The 26,317-nt window shown below is 38.8% G+C and overlaps 2 protein-coding genes across 2 annotated transcripts in view; both read left to right on the plus strand.

The window, feature by feature from the left end:
- Window positions 1-26,317, plus strand: part of PHAX (phosphorylated adaptor for RNA export) — a 294,590-nt gene that overhangs the window by 256,628 nt on the left and 11,645 nt on the right. The window lies entirely within an intron of this gene.
- PRRC1 (proline rich coiled-coil 1) lies at window positions 744-24,669 on the plus strand. Its single transcript, XM_069880323.1, has 9 exons — window positions 744-850; window positions 7,489-7,605; window positions 8,677-9,063; window positions 10,290-10,447; window positions 12,438-12,540; window positions 16,575-16,738; window positions 18,041-18,144; window positions 19,401-19,503; window positions 23,102-24,669. Exons 2-9 carry the CDS (start codon window positions 7,509-7,511, stop codon window positions 23,309-23,311), a joined length of 1,326 nt encoding a protein of 441 aa, XP_069736424.1. The 5' UTR covers window positions 744-850; window positions 7,489-7,508; the 3' UTR covers window positions 23,312-24,669.

Raw genomic sequence — 26,317 nt, forward strand, 5'->3', positions numbered from 1 at the left:
TTTCTTGTAGCTCCTTCAGGCACTGGAAGGTCACTAGAAGATCTCCTTGGAGCCTTCTCTTCTCCAGGCTGAACAAGTCCAATTCTCTCAGCCTGTCCTTGTACGGAAGGTGCTCCATCCCTCCGATTACCCATGTAGCCGTACTCTGGACGTGTTGTAACAGTTCCATATCCTTCTGATGTTGAGGATTCCAGGACTGTACCAAGTACTCCAGATGAGGTCTCACAAGAGAGGAATAGAGGGGCAGAATCACCTCCCTCGACCTGCTGGCCACACTTCTTTTGATGCAGCCCAGGTTACGTTTGGCCTTCTGGGCTGCAAGCGCACATTGCTGGCCCATGTCTAGCCTCTCATCGACCAGCACCCCCAAGTCCTTCTCTGCAGGGCAGCTCTCAATCACATCATCCCCCATCGTGCAGTGAAACTGGGGATTGCCTCGACCCAGGTGCAAGACCTCGCATTTGGCACTGTTGAACCTCGTGACGTTCTCACCGCCCCACTTCTCCAGGCTGTCCAGGTCCCTCTGGATGACATCCCGTCCTTCGGGTGTGGCAACTGCACCGCTCAGCTCGGTGTCACTAACGAAGACACCAAACAGCGCCGCCCCCAGGCCGCGCCCCTAAGCGACACGCCCGCCGCCCGCTCCCGCGCTCCCCGCAGAGGGCGATCGCGAGGCTGCCCCGCCCCCCCCCGCAGACGTGGCAGGGGCGCCCGCCGCCGCCATCTTGGAGGCGGGTCGGTAGCGGGCGCTGCGCGGGGAGCGAAGGGCGCCCGCCGGGGGGGACGTGGCAGCGCGGGGCGGGCGCGGCGCCGCTGCGGCTCTCGGGAGCTGTAGTTGGCGGAGGAGCCGGTGGGTGCTCGGCTTGCGGCCCGGGGGGCGCGATGAGGCTCGGGGGAGTCTGGGGGGCCGCGGGGGGAGGAGCTCGGCGCTTGCCCCGCGTCCCGGGCCTGAGCGGGTGCGGAGCGGGGCGAGGGCGTGGGGCGAGGAGCCGCGGTGCCTGTGCCCCCCCGAGAGCACCGCCCGGTTCTCGGTCGCTTCAGCGCAGCCCGGGAGGCCAGCAGTGCCCTGGGCTGCATCCAGAGTAGCGTGGCCATCGCTAAGGGTGGGGATCGTACCCCTCTGCTCCTCCTGCGGGACCTCATCGTGGGTGTCGTGTCCAGTTCTGGATCCCTCGGCATCAGGGGGATGCGGAGCTGTTGGAGCGGGGCCAGAGGAGGCTGCAAGGATGGTCAGGGGGCTGGAGCACCTCCCACACAGGGACAGGCTGAGAGTTGGGGCTGTTCAGTCTGGAGAAGAGAAGGCTCCAGGGGGACATTATAGCGACAGTCCAGTACCTGAAGGAGCTGCAAGGAAGCTGAGGAGGGACTGTTTACAAAGGCTTGGAGAAATAGGACGAGGGGCCGTGGGTATAAACTGGAGAGGGGCAGATTTAGTCTAGTCACGAGGAGGAATTTCTTCGCTCTCAGGGTGGTGAGGCACTGGCCCAGGTTGCCCAGGGAAGCTGTGGCTGCCCCATCCCTGGAGGTGTTCAAGGCCCGGTTGGATGGGGCCTTGGGCAGCCTGGTCTGGTGGGAGGTGTCCCTGCCCATGGCAGGGGGGTTGGAACTGGATGATCTTTAAGGTTCCTTCCAGCCCAAACTATTCTATGATTCTCACCCTTGGGTGACACACCTGGGGTGCACGGTGTTGGCCTCTCACTGGTGCTATTCTTGGAGAGCTGCCAGGGGAACTCTGCCTTATTCCTCTTCTTCTGAACCACGTTTTCTTTCCAAAGGTTACAGACGGCTCTTGTCCTCCCTGCTGATGAGGGGGGCCTCACCTTGAGGGGTGCCTCTTGTAAGGTGAGGCTCGTGGGCTGTGAATTTAGACTGCAGTCCTTACAGTGGGACTTTTCCTGCTTCTGTGGCCAGACACATGGACCAGCGCTCCATAGAATTTCCAGTTGGCTGGTCCTGGTATCTTGCCTAGGTCATATGTATTGTTCTAGTCTTGTGAGTCCACCTCTAGGGGACCAACCTTTCTCCAGGCACTGTGTTGAGTTCTGATGTTTGGCTTCAGGACTCCATATTCCAATCTTGCAATTAAGGGTGGAAATACTTGTCCTGGTAAACCCATGTGACTTCAGCTTGATTTACTGAGATTGACAGTAGACATCCACACCCTTGAGGATCTGTTGGTATCTGATAGCAGTGTTTTTTCAGGTTTGCTAGTTATTATAGTGTATCTGGAAGCCTCATTGAAGCTATTTGGCCATTCTATTATTTATTTTTATTGTCATGTAAAAAAAATATTTCTTTTGGTGAAAAACCCCTGAAAGTGCTGGAGCTGTTGCATCACATCACGTGATTTAGCTATTGGTGCAAACTGTTAGAACGTACATGGCTTTATTTAGCTGCTTCTTGTGGTTTAATGTAGTTGTATGTGACATTGTGTACTAGATCAGCAGTTCTTTAACTCTGGTCTTCAGGGTCCTGGTACTAAGTGGTCTGTGGTCATTGTGATATTTAGAAAGGAATACTTGATAGTAAAGGAGGTGCATGTGTCTTTGGAACAAATCCTGAAGGCTGAAAATGGCACTGAGAAAGTAGGAAACAAAATAATTCTTGGAGATTAGGAAGCTTTTAGGGAAGTGGAGCCTGACTTTTTTTTTTATGCTACCTGTGGCCTTTGATAACTTCGTCTGCAGCAATCTCAAGACAAGGCATGCCTTTCTGGTATGCCTGGAGTTTTCAGCAGCGTTAGGTCAGTCATACTGGATTTTTTTTTTTTTTTTAGAAAAGAAGATGAAAAAGTGATGCGGGTGTTGGGATCAATATTTATGCTGTGAATATAAAACGGGTATAAGAGAGTTCTGCTCCCCTGCCCTTTTCTTTCCTGATTACCTCTCTTTAAGGCTTTGGACTTCAGAACAATTCATTCAACAGCAGGTATTCAAACTGATGATCCCTATATGCCCTTCTTTTGGCTTCAGGGAGGCTTTCTTGTACGCCCTCTTGAACCTGCCTGCGTTTAACGGCCCAGAGTTTGAAGAAAGTTTTATCCCTGAATGTGTGCTCTTCCATTCTGAAATGGATTTATTTTTTTTTGTTGAAGGATGTGGTCTTTTTGATTTATGTCAGCTTCACTCCAACTTTAATAGCTGAAGGTTTTTATTTTGCCAGTTCTATATTGCGTTCTTCTTAATTATTCTGTTTTTAATCTCTCTTGTTTGCATCTCTGTGAGCTCTTGGGCTTTTTCCCCCCCCCTGTGTCTTCTGTTGAATAGGAAAGTGTGTGCCTGTGAATTTATCTTTCAGTTAGTACAGCCTAGGATGTAACAGTTTTATTTGAAGACTTGTTGCACTGGGAATGGCTCCGAACAATTTATTTGTTCAAATAAATAAATTACTGCTCTGTACTATGGACAACTGTCAACTTGTGGTTAGTCATTAACAATATGTGTAACCAGTACTGTTGCACACACTTAATTAAAATAGTTATGCCTATTTTCATTAAAGATGAGTAGTTTAATAACATTTGAATTTAGTATTGCAGTGGTTTATGTTTCATTTTAGGCTCTGTTTAGAGAGTGGGTTTACCTCTTAGGGTTCTTGAGTATGCTGTGGTGTTTTTTTATTAGCAGAAGCATCTGAAATACAAGAAGAGGTTAAATAAGGATGCCTGAAAATATATCCTCATTGTAAACTCTGAAGTGTGACTGATTTCTAGAGCATGTCTTTTTATTCATGTGGAATTTGCTAGCCTCCACTTATAGGTAATCTTATCATTAACTGATTTCTATATTTTAGAGTAGTAACCTGTAGAATGCTTTTGAAGTATGGCTTTGTCGTTAAGATTACTGCAAAGTATTATCACAAAAGTAATAACTACCTGTTAAACTTAGGTCAGAAGATTAATAATTTGCCAATTCAGCCTTTTAGTTTCTAAATCAAATTATTTAATTTCTAGTTTTGACGTGAGCCCTATTAAAAGTTTTCGGTCAGAACTTTAGCTTCGTTTTTCCTCTAGTATACACAGGCCTTGTATTTGGGGATTAGATTAGTGGCTGAGATTCAGCTTTAGGTTAATGGATGAGATTTAGCTGGTGAGAATCAGTGAAGTATAGTTACAGTCAGCTGAGGATAGGCCTTGTGGGCATACTGTATATTCTTTATGTAATCTTGTGGTTTAACATCATCCTTATTGTGCCTTCTTTAGTACTGACATAAGGTGGGGGGGTATGATCACGCATCAGTAGATGGCAGTGCAGTTCCTCTTTTGTCTCTTCAGTTTAGTAATATAAAAAGTTCTAGTTTGCAAGGAGTCACTTCCTTAAGCCAGGCTGAATTTTCAGGCAGTACTTGCTGCAAATTGTCTGTTTGTGTCCTGGACTATGAAGGATTGTTAATATCCCTGTTATTTGTGCAGGGTTCATGTCAGTCCCTACCAGGTCAGGACTTCACATTGAGATTGATGGTTGTGTGAGAGGATAAGTAAGGTAAAGGGAAAACAATATAGGGAGCATTTAGGCTTCAGGGTTCTCTAACTGGCATGGAAGTGGATAGATGGAAAGGAAAAAGGATGAAAGAAAAAGTTGAGAGTAGGAGAAAAATAGTACAGGCTGTTGTGGTTGTGGAATAAGTGAGAGAATGAAGGAATTTTTTACCTCCAGGAAGTGGTAGGGAGAGATCTTTTCCCCATCTCTGATCAATACCCCAGTTGACTATAATGGACAATCTATGAAAGAGTATGGGATGTATTAGGGTCAAAAGATAAAATTTAAGCCAGAACAGAAGGGAGATAGTAGTAAGCTTCTGACCGGACATGCCTGTGAGTGCATCCGGTTTACTGGGACACATTGCCTACAGTAAATACTTGGACCTGCAAAGTCCGAGGGAATGGAAATAAACCCTACAACTGGCAATATTTCCCTCTCAAGCTTCCATGTCCTGGCCAGGCTAGATTTGCAGATGGTTGCCTTTCCAAGAGTGGCTTACAACTGAGATCAGAAACTGTGCAATTACTGTTTTTTGCTTTTTCTTCTACTCAAAATCTAAGGCAGTTCCATGTTTGGTTTTTTGATTGTATTTTAGCAACCAACTTAATTTTTTTAAATTTGGGATACTTGTTTCTGTTTAATGCTCGCCTCACTTTTCTTATTGTAAAGTTGCTAGGGTTAAAGCAACTACATAGTTGCTTTTGTGTTTGTTGTATTTACATTTCTACTAATCCCTGACTTTCCAGATGTCAGGTTACTTTTTGAGCTGTTCACATCCCCCTCTCTCAACTTTAACAACTCTGTGAAGCTTTGAAAAAGCTTTATACAGACTTTTTTAAAAGCTGCTTTGAAAAAATTTTCTGTCATTCTACATGGTGGTGGTATTTATTTTAAGTAGTAAACACATCTCAGCAGTTTTTAATCATGGCATTAGGTGAAATCAAGCAGCGGACTAAAATAGACTTGATAAAATGTTTCTAGGAGGTTTTGGTCAGTGATTACTTTAGTTGCACAATGGAAAATTCTTTCATGCTTCGCAGTGTATAATTAGAAGAAGAATGACTGTAGAAATTCTTCTAGGAGAGGGAATGTAAACTCCTGTAGCTTGATTAAAAGGCAGAATCTTGTTGCAAATTCTTCTGCATAGCGAACGTGAACAGAGGACTTTCTAAGGGATGATGAGATGTACTTATTCAGCAGGGACAGTCTGTTCCCCACCAGGCAATTACTGACCCTTTTATCCCATCTAAAGAGAAGCTTTTAAATGAGTTCAAGTACTTAGAACCTAAAATTCTTATGTCATTAGAATTTTCATGAAGAATGCTGCACATAAACTGCATTTACCTGCTTTCTGAGGCTGGGCTCAAATGTTTAACCTTGAATTCTGTTATTTCCTTACTCAAAGCACACTGGTTTGGCAGAGGGACTGTAATTTCTCCTGTGTGATTTTGATGGTTTCATTTGGTTTTGAAACTTTTTTTAAAGTTTGTAAAGACTAACATTGGCATCCTACTTTTTGGATTTTACGGTTTGGTAATGACAGTAGCTTTCCTTCCATATTAAACTTGAGTTGTGTATACATTCAAAACAACAATGAGGTAATGTGTCGTTTTAGTTGAAAAGAGAGGCAAAAATACCATGGATTTCAAGTGGAGTTATTTTTATGTGCACATGAATATTTTTACTCAACACATTTTCTAAGTCTTTTGCATTATTAAAGAGGATAAACTCGCAGTCCTCAGTAGCTGCTAACGTAATGGAAATGATGAAAAATGTTTTAGGCTATATTCATACATATAATTACTTTATATAGGATTTTTATTTCATTAAACTTTCCTCAAGATTTATTGGCTCAGGAAGTTACAAACATTTTCTGACTAGTTTACTAGACGTGGGAGGAAGCAGAGGTTGCTGTTAGCTGCCTCTACTCTGAAGAGCAAGAATGTCCAGGTGTTCGTGAAAGTCTTAATTTCCCCCCACTTTCTTTTTCTAAGCCCTTTTACATTAGTTTAAGATTTTTATATCAGCATATAGCTTTACTTTTCCAGACACAGTATACTTTAAAGGTTTACTTGAAGATGTGAAGGGATACTTGCAACATAATCTGGCCTTCGAAAGAAAAGCCAAAGTTTTCAATTACTTTCATGTCTGATTGTGTCATCAGAGCAGTATGATATTTGGATTTTACAGGAATTGTCTGTACTGGAAAACTTCTTCAGTGTAAATTAACTTCAGCATAATTTTATTCATGTTGGAAGTGAATTTCAGCTGGTTTCATTTGGCTTTTCTGTAGGTTTATTTAGATGACCCCAAAATGTTTCTGCTTTGAGGTAGACAAGGTCATGGTTAGAGCTAAGTTCACAGTCCAGGACTCTTGAGCCATTACCTGCTATGCAGCTGTTTGTGGTATTCAGCGAGGTGCTTGTGCTTTGGTGTGATGATCAGGAGCATCTGCTGAAGTGCTTAAGCATGAGAGGGCTACAGCTTCTTGGCTAGTCATGTATTTTTGCTGCCAGAATGAGAAGACTTCAGTTTTGTGTCTTGCCTCTTGCCACGTGTTGCATCCTGTCATGCATCAGCTCTGTAAATAACAGGTCCTTCTTTGAGTTACTACAACTTCGTAACGCAGCAAAACACTACCCAGTAGTTAAGTGTTTCTTACAATGGGATATGAGTTTTATGATGTGTAATTACTTCTCTATTATTACTCATCAAAGTACCACCAGTGTATATTGGAAGCAGTAACTGGGCATGCACAGTAATGTTTTTGGAAAGAGGCTTGGACTTGAGGTATTATCACCATGCTAAAAATAGAGGGAAGATACAGGGGAAATGTGACATGCTGGATAATTTTGTACTTGAGATCAGTAAATTTTTTCTTCTTTTCTAGAGTTGGCATTTGAATTACCTGCTCTGTTCACAAATATAAATAAGTGTATTGTGGCCTTTACATTCTAATACAAGATCCTTCCCTCCTTTCTCAAGATATACTTTTCTCCCCCCTTCACAGGTTTTAGTAGCTGAAGGAAAATGATGGAAGAGAGTGGAATAGAGACGACTCCACCTGGCACACCCCCACCAAGCACACCAGGGGTGGTGACTGCTGCTGCTACACCTGTGTCATTAGGTACAGAAACTTCCTGAGCAATTTAGCCACATGGATAAATGTCTTTTGAAGCACAGGTTTCCTCAATCTGATTGCTCACACTAAAAAATTGTGGCTAATTGCATTATAAAATACAATTATAAATTATGTATGTATAGTACAATAACTTTTAACGGACAATATCATATGAATAGTATGATAGTATAACAAAACAATTCTCAGTAGTAGCATAAATTTTTATACTGCTAATAAATAAAAAACCCCTCTTTTTATCCACCTTTATCTCTTCCTTTGAAAATGTCTGTTGTGTATGTTTTATAATATACATAGCAAACATATCCAAATAAATGAACTTATGTATGTTGAAGGACTGCATGGCCAAAACTTTTTTACTGATAATTGTGATAGAAGTTTGGAGAACAGCCTGTTAGTGCAGCTTGGCATATCATTTGAGTGTCATTGATGTTTAGACTGAGGACAGAGAGTTGCTTGAGCTGATGCAACAGCTTACTGCTACAAAAAATGGTAATTTCTGGTTTTCTAATTAATTTTCTGGTTAAACCGGTTAGATATTCCAGGGACAAAACGATGACCTGACTGAAACAGAAAAGGCAGAAGGATTAGGAGGCTAGGTGCCAGGGAGGAGAAGGCTGCCTGGTGCTCAACCCATCTTGTAGAATCATACCTCTGAAGTAACTCCCACCCTCCCAGATACTACGAGTGTTTTATTCCTAAAGATGAGTGCTTCCGGTATCATCATTCCTATTGATTAGGCAGTCACTGAGAAAGAACAGTACTAACTATAAATTTCTGAGGCAGACTTAATGTGCTACAAATTCAGTAGTCAGATGTTGACTCAGCTGCCTAAGCTTATGACAAATGCAACAAAAAGAGGTTTACAAGATACTATCACCAAAAACTGAGTACGATTGGTGTTGTATGCAAACTCAAGCAGAAGTAAAATTCACTTTGTAGGGAAAAAAGAAGACCAGATCGAAACTTACTTGTAAAATATCTGAATAATTAAATAATTTCATCTCTGAGATCAAGGCTTAGTATTTCTAAAATTACTTTTTTCTCTTTTTTTCCTAGCTTTGTCCAGTCCTCTCACTGCACCAAGCTTGCCATCTTCTCTTGCATACTCACCACCCTTACCAGCTGGAGTGTCTCCATTTCCTGCTCCCATAATGACTTCAGCTTCTGTTCCACTTGTGCCTTCTGCAACAGTTTCTGCTATTGCGCCACCTCTAACTCCTGCCCCACCTCCTGTTGCCCCTTCAGCTTTTAGTACCTCCACGTCCCAGTTCTCTACACCTCCTCCACTAAGCTCTGCTGCTGGCCCTGGTCTTCCTGCACCTCCCACTGGTCCCCCCATTTCAGGGTTTTCTGTGTCTTCAACCTATGATATTACCAGAGGTCATGCTGGTCGTGCACCACAGAGCCCACTGATGCCATCATTTTCTGCACCTCCAGTCACAGGTAACCTTTTGTTTTTATGCTTTTGTGTTTGCAAGACAGAGTTGAGGGGTCTCCTGGGTGGCTTTTTCCACCACTCTGCAAGTCCAGCTTCTTTATTATTGTAACTACACTTAGTAAGTGTAGCTGCACTCAGAAAAAGGGAGAGTAGCCTTTGAAACATAGTCATGGTCTAGGACAGAGAGCAATCTTCACTGGATTTCTGCTAGTATTCAGGCTTATAGAAAAATCTTTGAGAGCTTAGTTTTTTGCAAAATTGCACAGGAAGCTCAGCTGAACATACATATATTTTGTTTAGATCAGGCAGTCAGTTTCAGCCATTATATTTCCACAGAATGATATGATATCTCAAGCTGTAATCTCATAGTTTTCAGGGTTTTGTTCTGAAAAGCTATGTATAAAACAAACTGTCCATCACATGACACTACCTTCTATTTTCTTGTTTCCAGCCACTAAAGCATATTAGGACAAGTTAAAAATACATGCCTTCCATTCAAGCAATTGCTCTAGTTCCTGAGCTGCTAGTGGAATGGAAACTTGGCTCTTCAGTTGCAATTGGGCCAGGCTTTGGCTATTATTGGTGGTATCTCTTGAGTAGTCTGTATTAGGAAAATGTCTAAAAAGACCTACCAATTGTGCAGTGTAAACTAAAAATAACTCTTGATTAAGGCTGGTGTTGGAAAATCTTCTAAAATAGGTTTGAATAATAGGGTGAAGACTTATGCTTAAATTTTCTACTGTTTAAAGCAGAACAAAAGAAACTCAAAATATGTAAAGCTATTCATTTGCTTGCTCCTTCTTCTGTTGCTACTAATTTCAAGCCCTCAGGGTTAGAAGATTTTCTGCTTCACACTTACGTATGCGAACATGTTTATCTCTTTGTTCAGAGAGCAACAGCCGCACCTCTTCTTCCTTTGCCGAGGGTTTGCTGTGAAAATTTGAGTACAATAAAAAGCAGCACTGCTAAACTAACCTGCCAAGAAAAAAAATTGTTGTTTAATTTTATACATAATGTACAGGCAGTCTTGTCTCTGTTAGGAGATCTTGTTGAACTCACATTACTTATATCTGCTAACCTTTAAGAAGCAGAATTGTCCTGGGGATTTCAAGGAATCAAGTGAATCAGTCCAGTATTCTATTCTTCCTGCTTATTTTCCTGTTGAACAGTTGTATGTTGCTACAGTAAAAAAAAAATGAACACTTGTGTTTTCTTTTTCCTCTCTTACTAGGTGTTTTGGCAGATCCTATTACTCAACAAGCAACTTTCTCATCACCTCTGGCTCCTGGAACTGGTTCTGCGATCACTTTTCCTGAGGAGCATGAAGACCCCAGAGTATCTACTGCCCAAGGTGGAGGACATGCAGGAGGACTTTGGGGATTTATAAAGGTATGGGGTTTTGTCTGCTGCGCTCTTGAGGAATTACTATTTTTTACTGACTACAATAAGATATCTTACTTTTAAAATGTGTGTTACTATAAATCCTTTCTTTTGTTTGGCCTCGTGCAAGGTGGATGGTTTTAGTAGTGGTGTTTGCTGAAACTACGCTTTCGCTCTTCCTTTGTATAGAGAGGGGGTCACTACCCAAACGCAGGTGTTCTAGGTTAGTTTTAGTGCTTGTGACAGGAAGATGTGCATACCTAACAGGTTCTGTCACGTGTGCTTAAATCAGGTGAAGCTTTAGAATATCTTTTAAGACCCAATAGTTAATTTTTCTTCACAGCGACTGGATACATATCCATTTCTTTATCATTACCTAATGAACTGAGTATGATTTCTGTAACAAACAAACCTCTTCAAGGAGAGACAAGTACATATTTCTTTCACCAAAGAAGAGTTTACCTAAGAAGCATCTAAGGTATTTTGCAGGATCTTTCTATTCTACTGGAAGGCATGGAGTATATAGTGCAGACTGGGTGCTCCTTGTGGTGAGATCTTAGCGTGCAGCATCAACTAGTATAATTTCATTAGCCTGTAACCTTTTTGGAGCTGTGACAAATGCTGCATATAAGAAGCATTGTGAAGATGGTGGATAAAAGATGTGAGGACTGCATGAACACTGAACTGTTCAAGAACACCGCCATTTTCTTACTGTTTCGTAATAAAACGTGAAGGAAGAATCAAGAAGATTGGTGTCCCACTGGGACTGCAGAGTTTTGGAGGGACTTTTCAAGGCCTTTTGAACATGAAAAAGAGAGAAAAAGTTGTGTGTGACGTGGCAGACTCAGCTCTGGAGATTAATCCTTCATCACTATCGTGAGAGTGTCTTCTCGTGATCATGAAAACACATCTTTTTTTTCTCGTTAATTAATTTCTTTGTCATTATACTCCTCTTAGTATTTGCAATAGATGAAAATGTTCTAGAAGAGAACATTTTTCTAGTAATGTGATTCTGTAGCTGTTTGAATGTACCAGAGCTTGCAGTTGCAAATTAGTTGAAAAGCCAATCTTATCCACGTTGCTGTTGCCTTTTTGCCAGTAGTATCCAAAAGATGTCCTGTTTCTGTTTATGGAGAAGTATAATTCACTTCCAGTAATAAAATCTAGATTTTTAGTTGAAGCATTAAGCATTCCATGAGCTCTGTGCGTTTAGTGACCTCTTTTTTAAGAGTTTCCAAGGTGAAAGAATAAGGAATAGTTAATTATACTGAAGCCATCAAGTTCTCTATATGTGTAAACATGCATCAGACTTTGTATTTTTGAAAGATTGGCCAGAGTGTGGGAGACTGGTACTTGTTACAGAAATGCATCCTGGATTCCCTATTGAAGCGCTTACACAGTAGTTGCAGCGTTTATCTTTCATTCAAACAACTTCAAGAACAGAGATACTCTTTTTCCTCTGATATTCTTAAGAAATCTGAGAGTTCCAAGATTTCTGTGTAGTAGAAGGTAGTTCCAAGGTTTCTGCGTAGTATGTCAGAGGCAAAGTTGAAAACTATTGCAGTCATTGCACTTGACAGATCAACGAATACAGCCAGAACTTGAGTTTCCAAAAGATTTGTGTTTGCACTCTGCTAACATGGAAGATACTCCATTTAAGCAACTATTAAATGCTCAAGACTTCTGGTCCCGGAATATGACTAGATCAGGTGTGTTGACCACTGTCACTGGTAGGGCTATTTCTGCATTAATGCAAAAGAAGATAGTAAAAATAATATTTGAACTTCTATGTTGTAACTGAGAAGTCGTGCACTGGTAGTCATATCCTACTAGTGTTTGTGCTTAGGAGTGAAGGTAAAAGTGTATATGCAGTAGGAAAACCACAAATCAGCTTAAGATTTGTTATTGGTTTGTTTGTAGTTTAACTGTAACATTTTGAGCTTCCTGGGGAGGGAAAAACCCCAGGAGATAACATGGAAATCTGTTTGCTTAAATTTAGGGTGTAGCTGAGAATCCCATGGTGAAATCTGTTCTTGATAAAACCAAACATTCAGTAGAAACCATGATCACAACGCTGGACCCTGGCATGGTTCCATATATTAGTAAGTATTTGTGACAAACCATTAAGTAATACATGTAAAATTTAAGAGATTATTATAATAGCACACACCTTTTACATTTAAAGTTTGTATATGTAGTGTGTTGATTCAGACTCACAGTACTGTATTGATTTCTTAAATGTATTTTCCAGTGAAACTTTCAGTCTGGAGGCTGACTTTTTAAAATGTGTCTTGAGCTTAATTTGACTTTGTATTCTGCTATAGTTAAAATAGTAGCATAGTAATACCCTCTAATTCAGATTGTGAAGGATGTGGAAGATATAAAAAAAAACCAATGAAGAGACCTTGTCTGTAATCTGCAAGTTGCATACTGTTTTCTCCCACTATTTAAACCTTGTGGAGTTGAGTTTCAAATAGAATGTATGTGTTCTGTTGGATCACGTGTTTACATACCACTGTGGTAGTTACAACATTAAAGTTAAAACAAGCCAAAAGGTAGACATCATGAGAGGCGTAGGGTGGAGATATTTACATAGCTTTTGAGACTTTCTTCTGATTTTCAGCTGTTCCACTTTTCTAGCCTAGTAGCGCTTATATTATTTTTAGGGAATTTGGCAAACTTGAAGGATTTCCTGAATCAGTTAGTAGGAATGTTAAAATTCTGAAGTGGTCTAACAATATCTGAAGTATTACTGAGCACTGAACCTGGAAGAATAGCATTGTGGTGTTCATGATTTTTTGTGTTACTAGAGTACTTTGCACGTTACATATAACTTGCATATAACTTACCTGAGATTTCTGCTTCCTTAGAATGGGGAAGCAAAAGATGTAATTTGTCCAGGATGTTGGATGGGTTGGGGGTTTTCTTGGTTTGGTTGTTTTGGGGTTTTTTTGTGGCCTTTTTTTTAATCTATTCCAGCAGTTCTCATCCTTAGTTGTGCCAGTACTACTGTTTGTCTGCATGTAGGAGAAGCTGGTCAGGAAACTGATAAGTCTAAGAAGAAACTGTTAAAATGTTTTGATTTTTTTTTTTTTTTCCTGAGCTGTTTTTCAGCTGAGCCTAGCCTGTGATCCAGCTAACCACATTGCTGCACTATTGTACTAATCCAGTGGACAATATGTGGAGTAAAAGGGGAAGATCACCTAATTATTGAGTAGTACTCAGTTGTCTTACATTTAAAGGAAAATATCCCAGCAACTACATAGTGAAGAGGCAGTGGGATATGAAATCAGTGAGAAGGGCAGCCAGCAAATGAGAAGGTATTTGAGGAGTAGTGGGTTGCAATGCAAAGCTACAGTAAATGTTGATTATGCACAATTCAATGTACTTTATTTAAGGTTTTTATTGCAGTTGTGACTGTCCCTTTTTAAAATAGGATCTGTCAGTATACAAGGGTAGTTTGGATAGTTAGACATTGTATTCATTGGACAGAAGAACATTACTTACAGGAGGAAGTAATTCTAATTAATGCTTTGCTTGTAAGATTCAATTAGAGTAAGCAAATTCAGTGTTTATCTCAGACTTCTCTGAAGTAGCGTTGGAAGGGAAGAAATCAGTATACATCTTGGCCATTAATGTATTGCAATTTTTTTGTAGTTGCAGGTTGTGAAGACAGGGTAGAGAGCTGTAAACTTAGTATTTGCCTACTTCTAGAAATGTTTCCTGGTATTAACAAAAGATATGTCCTCAGCAAGTGGCCCCACTGATCTCTGCTCTCTCTCTACTGCTGCAATTCCAAACAAATTTCAGATTCCTCATGCCAGAGCCTGAAGCTATGAAAGCTTCTGGATGAGGTGGTTGAATTTTTTTTTTTTAATACCAAACAGTATTTCTGTAATCTTTTTCTTGAAAAGAGAGGTACTTTTTTCATTCATACCTTGTGAAGACGTGATCTGAGGCAAGCACCTGAAATAGAAAATTGTTGTCTGCACAGGAAATTGTCACCTTGTAAACATAAACATTAATGCTTTTATAAAGACAGTGGAGAATCTTAAATTGTGTGTGGAACTGTAATTTCGGTTTATAATACATAACATACAATGAAATTTCATGTTCAAGTGTCAGAGCATAAAATAATGTGACAGTTCTGTCTCTGAATTTACCAGAGTATTTCCTATTACTATAGTGTGTGACAGATGTCACAAAGTGGTTTTTTTGTTGCATGTAGTATCTTTGCTTCCTTTTTGTAAGGAATCTGTGATGAACAAAGATATGCTTTCGATATATAATTGGTCCTCAATACAAAAGAACGTAATATCTGTTCTGCTGTAGCAATATACAACCATGGGCTCAATTACTATGCAGTAATTTACTAGGTATGTTGTGGGTTAGTTTTTAGTTGCATTAAAATCTCTTTACTGTTTTTTATATTCCTGGGTACTCAAACAAGGCTAACTTCAGCAAAAGACTGCAGCCTGTTTTGAGCACTTTTTTAACTTATTGTTAACTCCATTTCTGTCAAGAAGGAATTGATGAACTGTGATACTCAATAATTTTTCAGTTCTAATGTTATCCACTGTTTAAAACAGTTGCTTAAAGTTCAATGATGTGTACACCCAATGCCATTCAGTAAAGCAATTGATAAATAAATAAAAATTTAAAACATAGCCTAAAAATCAAATGAAATGTTTATTTTGTATTCTGGCATATTTCTGGCAACTTTTCAGGAAAGATGTTTTCTGTAACTGAGGCCTGCTAAGTAACAAGAGCTGAAGAACAAATTACTTCTTTCCTTAAAATTTAAGTTTCAAGCTTGTCATTATCAATGAAGGAATTTTTCCTGCATCAGAATAAGTACTGCAGACTCTGTCAGCCTGTGCATTAAATGAAGTGTTAATGTTGAGAAGCAAAACCCCTTGGGCTCTGTTCTTTTAAGAGGCAGCTTAGCATGGTTTTGTACAGTTATTGGGCTTGGGGAATGATGGATTTAAGAGGCAGGTTCTTCACTAGTCTGCTACTATTGGACATAGGAAATGCCCTGCTGGATCACAGAATCTGAAAGTAGTTTAGGTTGGAAGGGACCTCTGGAGGTCAACTTGTCCAATCCCCTTCCTTCAGCAGGGCCACCTAGTTACCCAGGATTGCATCAAGGCAACTTTTGAATATCTCCAAGAATGGGGACTCCACTGTGTCTCAGGGCAACCTGTGCCCAGTGCTTAGTCACCTAAGTTTTTCTGGATGTTCATATGCAACCCCCTCTTTCAGTTTGCGCCCATTGCCTCTGGTCAGTGAGCACCACTAAAAGAACCTGGCTCCATTGTCTTTGCAGCCTCCCTTCAGATATTTGTATGCGTCATAAGGTTCCCCATGAGCCTTTTCTTTTCCAGCCTCCACATTTTCAGCTCTGTCTTCCCTCATAGAAGAGACGTTCCAATCCAGTGGGTCTTCTAGTTCAATGTTCTGTCTTCAAAAACTTAGTGAAAACTTATCCATCTTTATCAAGACACTCCCTTATGAAAATAGTTCAGAAGTACTTAACAACTTTATGGTTCCATACATATTTAATATTTCAAAACTGGATAAAGCTGTATGGCGGCAGAAAAACAATAAAATGCTCTGAAATTCACAGTCCAAGGACAACTAGAAAGTAATGCAAGCTTTCCTTCTAAAGCTTGTGTAATTTAACAGTTGTTCAATGGATTTTATGAACTGCATCTGTGTTTCTGGTCCCTTTCATGAGGAGGAGTTTGTGTCACACCAGCATTGCTTACCATTTTCCAGAACACCAAAACATGAAATAGATGTCTGCGTTATTCTCCTAAATCCATGAAGCGTCATCTTAGCTCAGCGATGCGCTCTTTTCAAGTGCTGAACAACCCATCTGTTCCTGTTGTTTGTCTTTCATCCTTGAATCACTTAGCTATTCATCTGACTTTTACTTCTAGCATATATTACTTCTGCTTCATGAAAGAACTTTTCTACAGTGCATGAGAAAGAGGATACCAGCTGAATCATGCTCTTAAACTGTTGAAAGGTAGAATGTATTTGAACTGGCTTATAATGGGAACGAGGGAAAAATACATGCATGTATATGTATATATATATATGTATACACATATGCACATGTTTTTTACAGAAACTGGGGGAGAACTGGACATAGTGGTTACTTCTAATAAAGAGGTAAAAGTTGCAGCAATTCGAGATGCCTTTCAAGAAGTTTTTGGAATGGCTGTTGTTACTGGAGAGGCTGCACAGTCTAACATCGCACCCCAACCTGTGGGCTATGCTGCAGGTTTAAAAGTAAGTTGATATAGAACAGTACCAAAGTGTAATACCTGTAATCCAAAGAGAGATGTGGAAACGTTTACGCAGGAGGATCTGATTTTCCGTGAATGGAAGGTCAATTTGTGGAATAAGAAACGTTAATTTTTTAAAAATTTTTTTATTACCATCTGGATCACTGGATCACTTTAAAGCTACTTGTTGGGTTAGTTTTGGGTTTGTTTTACAAACACATTCACAGCAAGTGCAGAATATTAATGTGATTTTTTTCCTACACTGTCATTAATTGCCATCACATCTTGCATACATTGTGATATTACTGTAACTGCTAAGGATATCAGGAGTTTTTACTAGCACACTGTGTTGGCAGTGTTAGAAATCAGAAGAGGCTCTTTGAGACTGAATTGTCTTCCCACTAATTCTGTAGGTCAAAGACAGTTTGATCAGCAATTGTCAGGGGTCTTCTTGAACACGTTACTCTTTGAAAAGTAAGAATTCATTGTGCACCTTTGCAAATAGCTGTGCTGGCCTAGAGGAAGGGTTACTTGTTTCACAAAATTTAAAAAATGTACATTTGTCAGGTGTATCTAGCTGCAACCACCTCATTGGCCAATAACTAGAACCCCTGAAAACATCTATGTAGTATTCTGTTTCATAACTATAGGCAGATCATTTATTCATTAAAAAGGAAGTATTTTCTTCTAAGTGCTATAGCAGTGTTCACAGCTGAGTGAAGCCTATCCTTATAGCAATATGTCACAATCTTATATTGAGGTAAAGGAGGGTAATGTGTATGTTCCTTTACCTGTTTAGTTACTGCAATGTACTGGTAGTATTTCTGTTACAGCTTCAGAGTGTTAACAGGCTTGAAGCGAATGATTCCCATTTTAGTTGGATAGGCACCGCAACAAAGATATTTTCTCCCTTGGTCTTATAAAGAATCTAAATCTGATAAATCTTAAGCTGCAAAAATGTCCATGTAAGTAACGGAAATATATACTGATGCTTTAACTAGTAATTAAACTTGGCACATTTACAGGTTAGGAATTCTTTGTATGCTAATCTACATATTTTCCAGGCAAAATTAACAAACTAAAAATATTTAATTAGTTTTACCATAGTTCTTGTTACTTTCTGCGTTCCTGTTATGACTTATAATGATTTTGTTTTCTGGTGCTGAAAGAAGAGTAATTTTAAAAAAACTCCCATATTTTCTGTTTAACTTGAAGTATGTTCTAGAGTTCTTCTTGCATTGATCTGTAAGCATTGTTCTATGTTGTGATTCCAAGAGAATGTTTTCTAACTTATTTTACCACTTAGGGAGCCCAAGAAAGGATAGACAGCTTGCGTCGGTCTGGAGTAATACATGAAAAACAGCCTGCTGTATCAGTAGAAAACTTCATTGAGGAATTGCTTCCTGACAAGTGAGAACTTTAAATATGTCCACGGGAAGAGAGGTTAAAAAAAGAATATTCTTGGTTGACTGAAACGGGCCTATAAAGAGTTGATAGTGGTTATCACTCTTCCCTTTCCAATTGCGTGTCTATTTGCAGAAATGATTCCAAACTCTTATATATATATATATTTATATATATATACACACACGCACATGTATATATTACTCTTTAGACTCTAACTTCCTTATTTATTTGGAGCAAGTTACCTTTAACTGTGAATCTTTCTCAACAGTCATTCGTAGTTACGAGGTTGTACTGTGTCATAGAGCATTCCAGTACTCCGTGCCCTGCTACAAAGACAATGCAAGTGAAGTACTCCTTTTTTGCTCCATTAAACTCTTAATATGAAGCTTATGAAGCCCAGCCAGTTGTTTCTTAAAATTGGAATCTTGCGTATCTTTTTATAACTTACTTACCACACTTTAAGGAATGAAATTAAATTTGTATGTAGACATGTATATAAGATACGAGAAAAACAACTACAATGTTTTCCTTTTAAAATCTTATGTGATTCTTGGCCTTGATTTCGTGTTTGTGCATTCCCTGGAGCATGTTTTTCCTGTGGCAACTGAACTGATAAACTGCAGTAGGAATTGAGTACAGTGAGATATTGATGTTGCATTGCCCTTGGTTTTGTTGGGGTCATGTCAGGGTTGTTAGGTTGTTGATACAGAGAAATGATTTAGTGTTTTTGCAAGCTATATAGGGAACAATTTAGGGTGCTGTTTCAGTAGCCTTAACTGTGTCAGCTACAGCAAGCATCATCTTTTCTGGAAGTTGCAGAAATGTTTCTGTGAATAAATCATGTAAATGATTGTTATAGGATTAGGCATAACAAAAAACAATCTTCTGAATATACATACTGAATGATAAATAGATTATTTTTTTTCAGTGATTAGGGAAGGTTTTCTTACTGAGAAGCATTCTTTCAGAGAAAAAAATTTCTGGCTTAATAAATATGGCCAAAAGAATGTATCTGCACACATGCCCACTCCACTGGCTTTCTTTGTTTCTTTCATGCATACACATACACTATAATTCTATATATAAAAATTGATATATTCAAATTTTTCTTGAGAAATATTTGAGTTTTTGATGAAACTCATTATTACTACATTTGTAGCAGAGTTTGTGAAACAGTCATCATTCAACTGCTAGCACGTTGTTTTTCAATAGAGTGATACTCAGTACTCAACAGGAGAGTAACTTGTATGTCTTTGCAGGTGGTTTGACATTGGATGTCTGATTATTGAAGATCCAGTTCATGGAATTCATCTGGAAGCTTTTACCCAAGCAACACCAGTGCCTTTGCAATACGTTCAGCAGGTGAGTTTTCAGTTTTCCCGTCAGTGTTGGGTTAACAGTCAAGACACAAGACTTCGGTTTTGATTTCATTTATGATGTTAGTTCTTACTGACAGTTGCTCGATTTGAATGTTTTAATTTATGAAATGAGGATAAAAACTATTTTTGAATCATGATTACGTATTACCTAAAAATCTTTAGGCATCTGGGGCAAAGCAATGCTTAATCAAGAGTCTCATTCAACAATACATGGCACTTGAAAGCACTGGTTTTACTTCTCTATTAACTAAAAAGAAATATTCCAAGAAGAAATTAACTACACAGTACTACTCCGTCAGAACGGACATATAACTTTAGTCATTGAAGTATGGTCATTAGTGTGGTTAAGTGACTCAAAATTAACCCTCATGAACCTTTACACGGATAAGAATACTCATTCTTCCTCAGGTGCAGCAGGAGGTCTCTGCAGCTTGAGCAATGCACTAAGCAACTGCACCAAGAAACTGCAGTGAGCGGTCTTACCCATCTGAAGGCTTTCCTTAGCTTACTTCACAGATGTATTGGAGTTTCAGCTAATGCCCATGAAACTGCATAATAGCGAAGAGTCTGTGTGCATACATGTACATGTTAGCATTTCAGTTCTGTGTATTTCATTTAGAGACAAGTTTATAAATTCAAATCTTGCCACTCAATTTTTGATAAAGCTCATAAAGCCTTGGTATTAATGTTGCTAATTACCAGCAAACAGACAGCATGCTGTACTGATTAATATTCAAAAAACTCATTTGTAATAACTAAGTACAGGATACCTGTTCTTCAGATCTGTGCTTGGATTTAATTCCATTGTGAACATGCAGACTTGCCTAAAAGGCAAGACCAATTTTCCCTTCTGACTGTGCTATTATGACAAAGATGTAAAATTTCTGAAACTGAAAGACTATATCTTGAAAATACCGTGGTTCATCCCATTGAAAATAGTACAGTACTGCGCAGTTCTTGAATATCACCAGTAGAAATTTTTCATGGGATTGTTTACATTTCTTTGTGCACACACTGGGAATTACTCCAGACTCCAGCCTGGCAGCAGATATGAGTCATACATTGGCCAACTCGGGTCTGAAAATTCTTTTGAAATAAATGTGTCCATGAAGAATTTAAACACAAAACTGCGAGGCATTTGATCCCCAAGGAGTAGTTTTGAGAAAAAAATTAGTAACTGTAATTAGTAATTGTAGGGTTTTGGGTGTTGTGGGTTTGTTTTTTTTTTTTGTAGTACCAGTTCCAGCAGAGCGAACATTCGTTGTATTGATTTTAGTTCTTATTTTTCAGAGTTCTTCTGTCTTTGCAAAGCTGATGGGTGACAGAAGGAGAAATTCTCCTCTGTCTCTCTGTAGTTTTCCAGGATGCTTTTCAAAAAAATGTGCAGAAAGATGTGAAGATACAGGGGAAAAAAATAACTGATCAGATACAACTTCATTGACTAGATGATCTTTAAAGGTCCCTTACAGCCCAAACCATTCTGTGATGCTGTGAAAATGGGAACAGCATTGTGAAGTTACCACCTAAATAGTTTTCATATTCTCTATGGAACATCGATTTGAACTAAATGATTTTTTAAAACATAAAGCACAACAGATATCCTCAATTTTTGTTTCACGGAATATTCTTTTTTGTCATTTTAAAACTGTAGTTGATAGCTTAACTTTTTGTGTAAGTTGTTTTCTTGGGTAAACTTTGTAGCTGTGGAATGTAGGGTTTACTTTGTGATAGCAGAAAATGTTTTAACTTGTATGCAACCCACTTAGTGTGTGACTTGGTTATAGTACAGTTTTCAGTGGAACTGTAAGCCTTTAAACTTCAGTTAGATTAAATTCTGCTCTCCTATTTAAAGAAAACTGTTCTTGTATACACATCAACAAGGAAACATAGTTTTGTTTTGTATCTTCAGAGTTAAATTGTTTCTAGTCTTGCTATTGTATATTTCAGTTAACTTAGGCATAATATGTGATGGTGAATCATTGGGCTACTCATTGTTTGTATGCCCTGTTTGTTACCTTTTTTTCCCATTGTGTCTGTTCTAGAATCAAAATGGGTTTCTCTCAGGGGTATACAAGAAACACACGTTTGTATAAATCCAGTGCAATATCTTTTAAGAAAAATCTAGATTACAACAGGGAGAAAAAACAGTAATTGCATGGTTGTTATTTCAGACTCAGAAAAAAGAAAAAAAAATGGGTTGGACAGGCAATATTATTTGGTTTTCCCATTACATAAATTTAATGGGGGCAACACTGAAAGCAATTATGTTCCTCCAAATTCTTCCTAGTTGTGCATTTTATTATTCTGTGTGTTGGAATTAGTGGTAAAACTATCTGTATGGAATAGGTACTCCTTTGTTAATGCTTTACCAGTGGCATAGAATTTTCTGAGCACATAATGGCTGTTGATATCTCTAAATATTTGAGGAAGTGAAAAGATGGATTCGAGGGCTTGTTTTGAGAACATTTTTCTTTTCAGAGAACAGGTGTCATCTCGTTTTTTGCTGATCTAGAAATTTTAACCATGATGGGAAACTGCTGCAACATTTTTGTTGTTGTTGTTTACTGATTTTTAGCAGTAAACACACCAAATAAATTTTTAAGTTATGTGTAATTGCAGATCATAATGTAGATATCATAATTGGATATCTTATTTACTTCGTACTGCCAATATATTCTAACTAATAAGTAAGATTTCCCGTTCCCTTGCTTAAGAAATTTGAGTTTTGTGTATCTCTTCATAATAATGATTTAATTTGATATTGGAGCAGACTGTATATTCTAGCAAATATATGCTAATATTTTTGCAAGATGGTGGTTTTAGGTAGGCTGGAACACACTAATGAACTTTAATCTGCAGTACATGCACTGGAAACAGACTAATTCAAATATTTGTCAAAATAAAATCTGCATGGAGAACTGGGCCCAATGTGCAGTGCTGTGAAGAACTGAGTAATACTAGGAACAGTCTTACTTAGGCTTAAAGTCTTCTACTCTCCGTTGTTTGTGACAGTGGCCAGAGTAGCCTTGGATGAACATCAAATAGATAAATGCAGTTATACTTTCCCCACTGTTTCCCTTTTGCTTCCAGCTTCAGGGAATTACAGTATGTGATCCTTCTCTGATCTCATGCAAATAGCTTAGTCTTGTATTTCTGCCATGCTTAGGTATGTCCTTGTATTGGCTACCTGCTGGCTTCAGAGGGACATTTTAACCACTTCTAAAATATTTTTAGGGTAAGAGTCATTGTATAAATATGTATCATTATTGATTCCCTCTGTTGGCTACTTTAAAAGAAAAAACTACTTCCTGGTAATGACAGAATGTTTTTACTTTCTTAAACATGCTGTTTTAGGTTTGTACTGTTCATGTGTCATTTGTGTCATGATACATAAAAATCCAAAAAGTTTAGTTGACTAGGCAAGTTATGGGGCAGTCTGAAATTTGGATTCCGATACCCTTTAATTTGCCATGTAGTCCTATTGATATAAGAATGGTTACTTAGGAGATATGGTGACGGGGAAGATAGAAACAAAACTACTAATTTCAAGTTCAATAATCACTTCTCAAAATATTACGCAGGCTAAGAGTCTCACTCCTCAAGACTACAGTCTGAGATGGTCAGGCCTGCTGGTGACTGTGGGTGAAGTGCTTGAGAAGAGCATACTGAACGTCAACAGGACTGATTGGCACGTGGTGTTCACTGGCATGTCCCGTCGGCAGATGATCTACAGTGCAGCTAAGGCTCTAGCAGGAATGTACAAACAACACTTGCCACCCAGGACCATGTGAAAGAAGGCTGATCCATGACACTAAGGAATACTGGTTTTTATTCTGGAATTGAAATGAAAGCTGCATATTCAAATTCTCAGTGGATAAATCACAGATTTGTAATCCAACTGTAAACTGTGTTTTACTTTTTAAGAAGTGAAGGTAATTTCCAATAGCGGAAATGACCAGTTGTAGTTTAACTGCTCTGTGATTTCAATATCATTCACAAAACAGGAAATAAGAAGAAATGTATATTTATAACTGGGATAAACCGCATTATAATTTGTAAAGTGCAATGTGCAATTGTTACTTGACACCTTACTAAACATTTGCTGAGATATTTTAGTTACTATACTTTTTAAAAGAAGGGGATCATTACTCAGCTGTTTCTATTGTATTAGTACTAAAAACATGTTGACAGTAAAACATGTATGTTATATATGCATTTCAGTCCACAGAGACTACCTTCTCTGTATTAGATATTTTCTTGGGGCCTGTGCTTAAGTGATACTTAACACCTCACGTGGGTTTGGTGTCTGTGTATAACGTCTCAGGAATGAATGCTGAGGAGTTTTACAATATAAAATGGTGAGCTGCTGAAGAAGAGCACAGATTTATGCCCCATTAATTGAAGTTGTTGCTAAATAATTTTGTAATCTCATTTTCCATGCTGTGTCTCTTTTTTCTTTTTAAGTAACAGTAATGAAATTCCTGTCCAATTAAAAAGCTAGACAAATTTCATGTCGCTTCAGTGGATTTTAGTTTAGGTACCACATGTACATGAAATTGTCTGAGCAATTTCAACAACATAATTTACTCAGTTGCTTCCAAACTTCATAGTTTATAGGGAATTACATGATTTCTTCTATCCAGTTATGATTGTCAGCAATTTGATATGGAAAGTTGTGAGATGTGTATCACTTGCTTTGCTGTTCTGGGTTTCCTAAACATTTCTGAGTCTTAAAAGCATTCTTCATGTCATGAGCTCACTGTTTCTCATGTAAGTCTCAGTGTTGTCTAATTTTTTACTTTTTTTTCATGGCATAAATGCCCTCTATCCATGCTCATACAATCATCCATCTTTATTTAGAAATACAGAAGTAATTGTGAAGAAAATATTTTGGTAATAATACCTTTTTTTTTAGGAAATGTGGAATAAACAAATACTTTTTATTTGCCTTAAAGAAGTTTTTCAGCTTATAATGCTCTGCCTTTGCCTTTCTTAGATGCTTTCAAAGCACATTTTTATATACAATATACTGTTAAGCCATCTCATGTTTGTACCCAGTGAAAGCTTGTCTATTTCTGACTAATATAGTTTGCCATAAGTGGCTTACTTAGTAAATCAGTTGAATAAATGTTTTTCCTAGAGGAGTGTATTTATTTTAAAGATTTATTCTTTAAGATAGCTAATGAACATGTGTTTATTGAAATTATATTTGGCACATACTTAAATGCCTGTCTTGTCTGAAAAAAACCAAAACAAAGGGAACCTGAGTCTTGCAGTCTGAGGTCTCTGGTTGGGAGCTCTTCTTTGTATTATGAACTAAAAGGGTGGTACAGGGACTTCTGTTTGTCATTGTCAGTGTATTATATAGCCTCTGCTTACAGCAACTTCCATGATGCAAAGGAAGAGGACGTGAAATCATCGGTAGGTTTATGTGCCCTGGAATGAATTGAAATTGAAACTGAAGTGTAATTTTCATTTTCTTTCTCCTTTTTCTGGCCTTGGCCTTCACTGTTTTTCAGAGGTGGTAAGAGTGGAGGCAGAAGGCAGCTTCTCATCTTGCAGCACATGGTTCATTGTGGTGGCATTGCCCAGCATTCCAGCAATCTTATGAAGCTGCTGATGTGACTGACTCCAAGGCTGCCCTGTCCTGCTTTAGAGAATTTTTAGGTGTCTATTCACCTGCAGAAATTACATTTTCTGTACCAAAATGAGAGTAACTGCCTGCTGCTTTCTGTACTTGCTTCTCATGGGTGCTGGGATGTGATGTGGTCAAGTGAAATAGTCTTCCTCCATTCATTATCTCTGGCTTGAAGAAGATGTCATTGTAGTTTTGACTGCTCACCCATGAAGTAAAATGGCTGAGCCTGCCAATTTTCAATTAGCTTCCTCCTTTTACTGTGCATTGCTTCTTTATGTATAAAAAAAAAAATCACCATCCTCATATAACGACCAGTAACTCGACTTCTTCTCTGAGAAGCTGAAAAAAGGAAAAATGTCTTTAGTACGCCTTTGAAAGCTAATAAAATTTGAAATTGTTTTGTTGGTGCAAGAATAATTGCCTTTTTTAACCATCAACTTTAAAGCAGTATATCTCAGTTCAGCATAAAATGTATTAATCAAAAATAAGAATCATTGGAATCTATGCATTATTACCAACAAGACACAAATCTATTTATCCTGATAGCATAGAGTTCCTGAATCTTGTGACTGGTGAATTCTTCAAAGGTGTTTAGAGCTGCTGCTCAGTTGTGGAAAACCTTCTCTTGTCAAGATGCTTGAAAATGTGGTAATCTGTGGGAGACAGGTCAGGAGATTAAGTTGAGTGAGGCAGAGTTGCGTAGCTCAGTTCATGCAGCTTCTGCAGAGTCACTTGTGAGATGTAGTTGGGTGTTGTAGAGAAAAGTCGATCTTTTTCAGTGACCAATGCTGGACCAATATTGCAGTTCTTGTTGCGTGTTGATTATTTCCTGACAATACTTCTTTGCTGTAATGGTTTTGTCACCAGGTTTCAGGAAGTTGTAGATGATCACTCCACTGCTGACCACAAAACCATGACCAAAAGCTTCTGATGCAGCTTCAGTTTAGGGGAGTTGCTTGGTGCGTCACCCAAGTCCAGCCACTGAGCAGAATGCCTTTTCCTCAGAACAGAATCCATTTTTCCTCACATGCCACAACATAGTCAAGAAATGCATTGATCTTGTGCAGAAGAGATGCAAAGCAGGCTTCATAAACACTTTTTAAAAAATTTTGGTTCAGCTTGTTCAGCACCGATTTGTCAAGCGTTTTCCAGTTTGGTG

The sequence above is a fragment of the Phaenicophaeus curvirostris genome, chromosome Z (assembly GCF_032191515.1).
Source record: "Phaenicophaeus curvirostris isolate KB17595 chromosome Z, BPBGC_Pcur_1.0, whole genome shotgun sequence".
Taxonomy (NCBI): Eukaryota; Metazoa; Chordata; class Aves; order Cuculiformes; family Cuculidae; genus Phaenicophaeus; species Phaenicophaeus curvirostris.

What these genes read in the sequence shown, in the direction of transcription:
- PRRC1 (XM_069880323.1), top strand. Translation starts at nt 7,509, where the DNA reads ATGATGGAAGAGAGTGGAATAGAGACGACTCCACCTGGCACACCCCCA. An exon ending in TGCTACACCTGTGTCATTAG is followed by an intron (nt 7,606 to 8,676) that starts GTACAGAAACTT and finishes TTTTTTTCCTAG; the next exon opens with CTTTGTCCAGTCCTCTCACT. An exon ending in TGGCATGGTTCCATATATTA is followed by an intron (nt 12,541 to 16,574) that starts GTAAGTATTTGT and finishes TGTTTTTTACAG; the next exon opens with AAACTGGGGGAGAACTGGAC.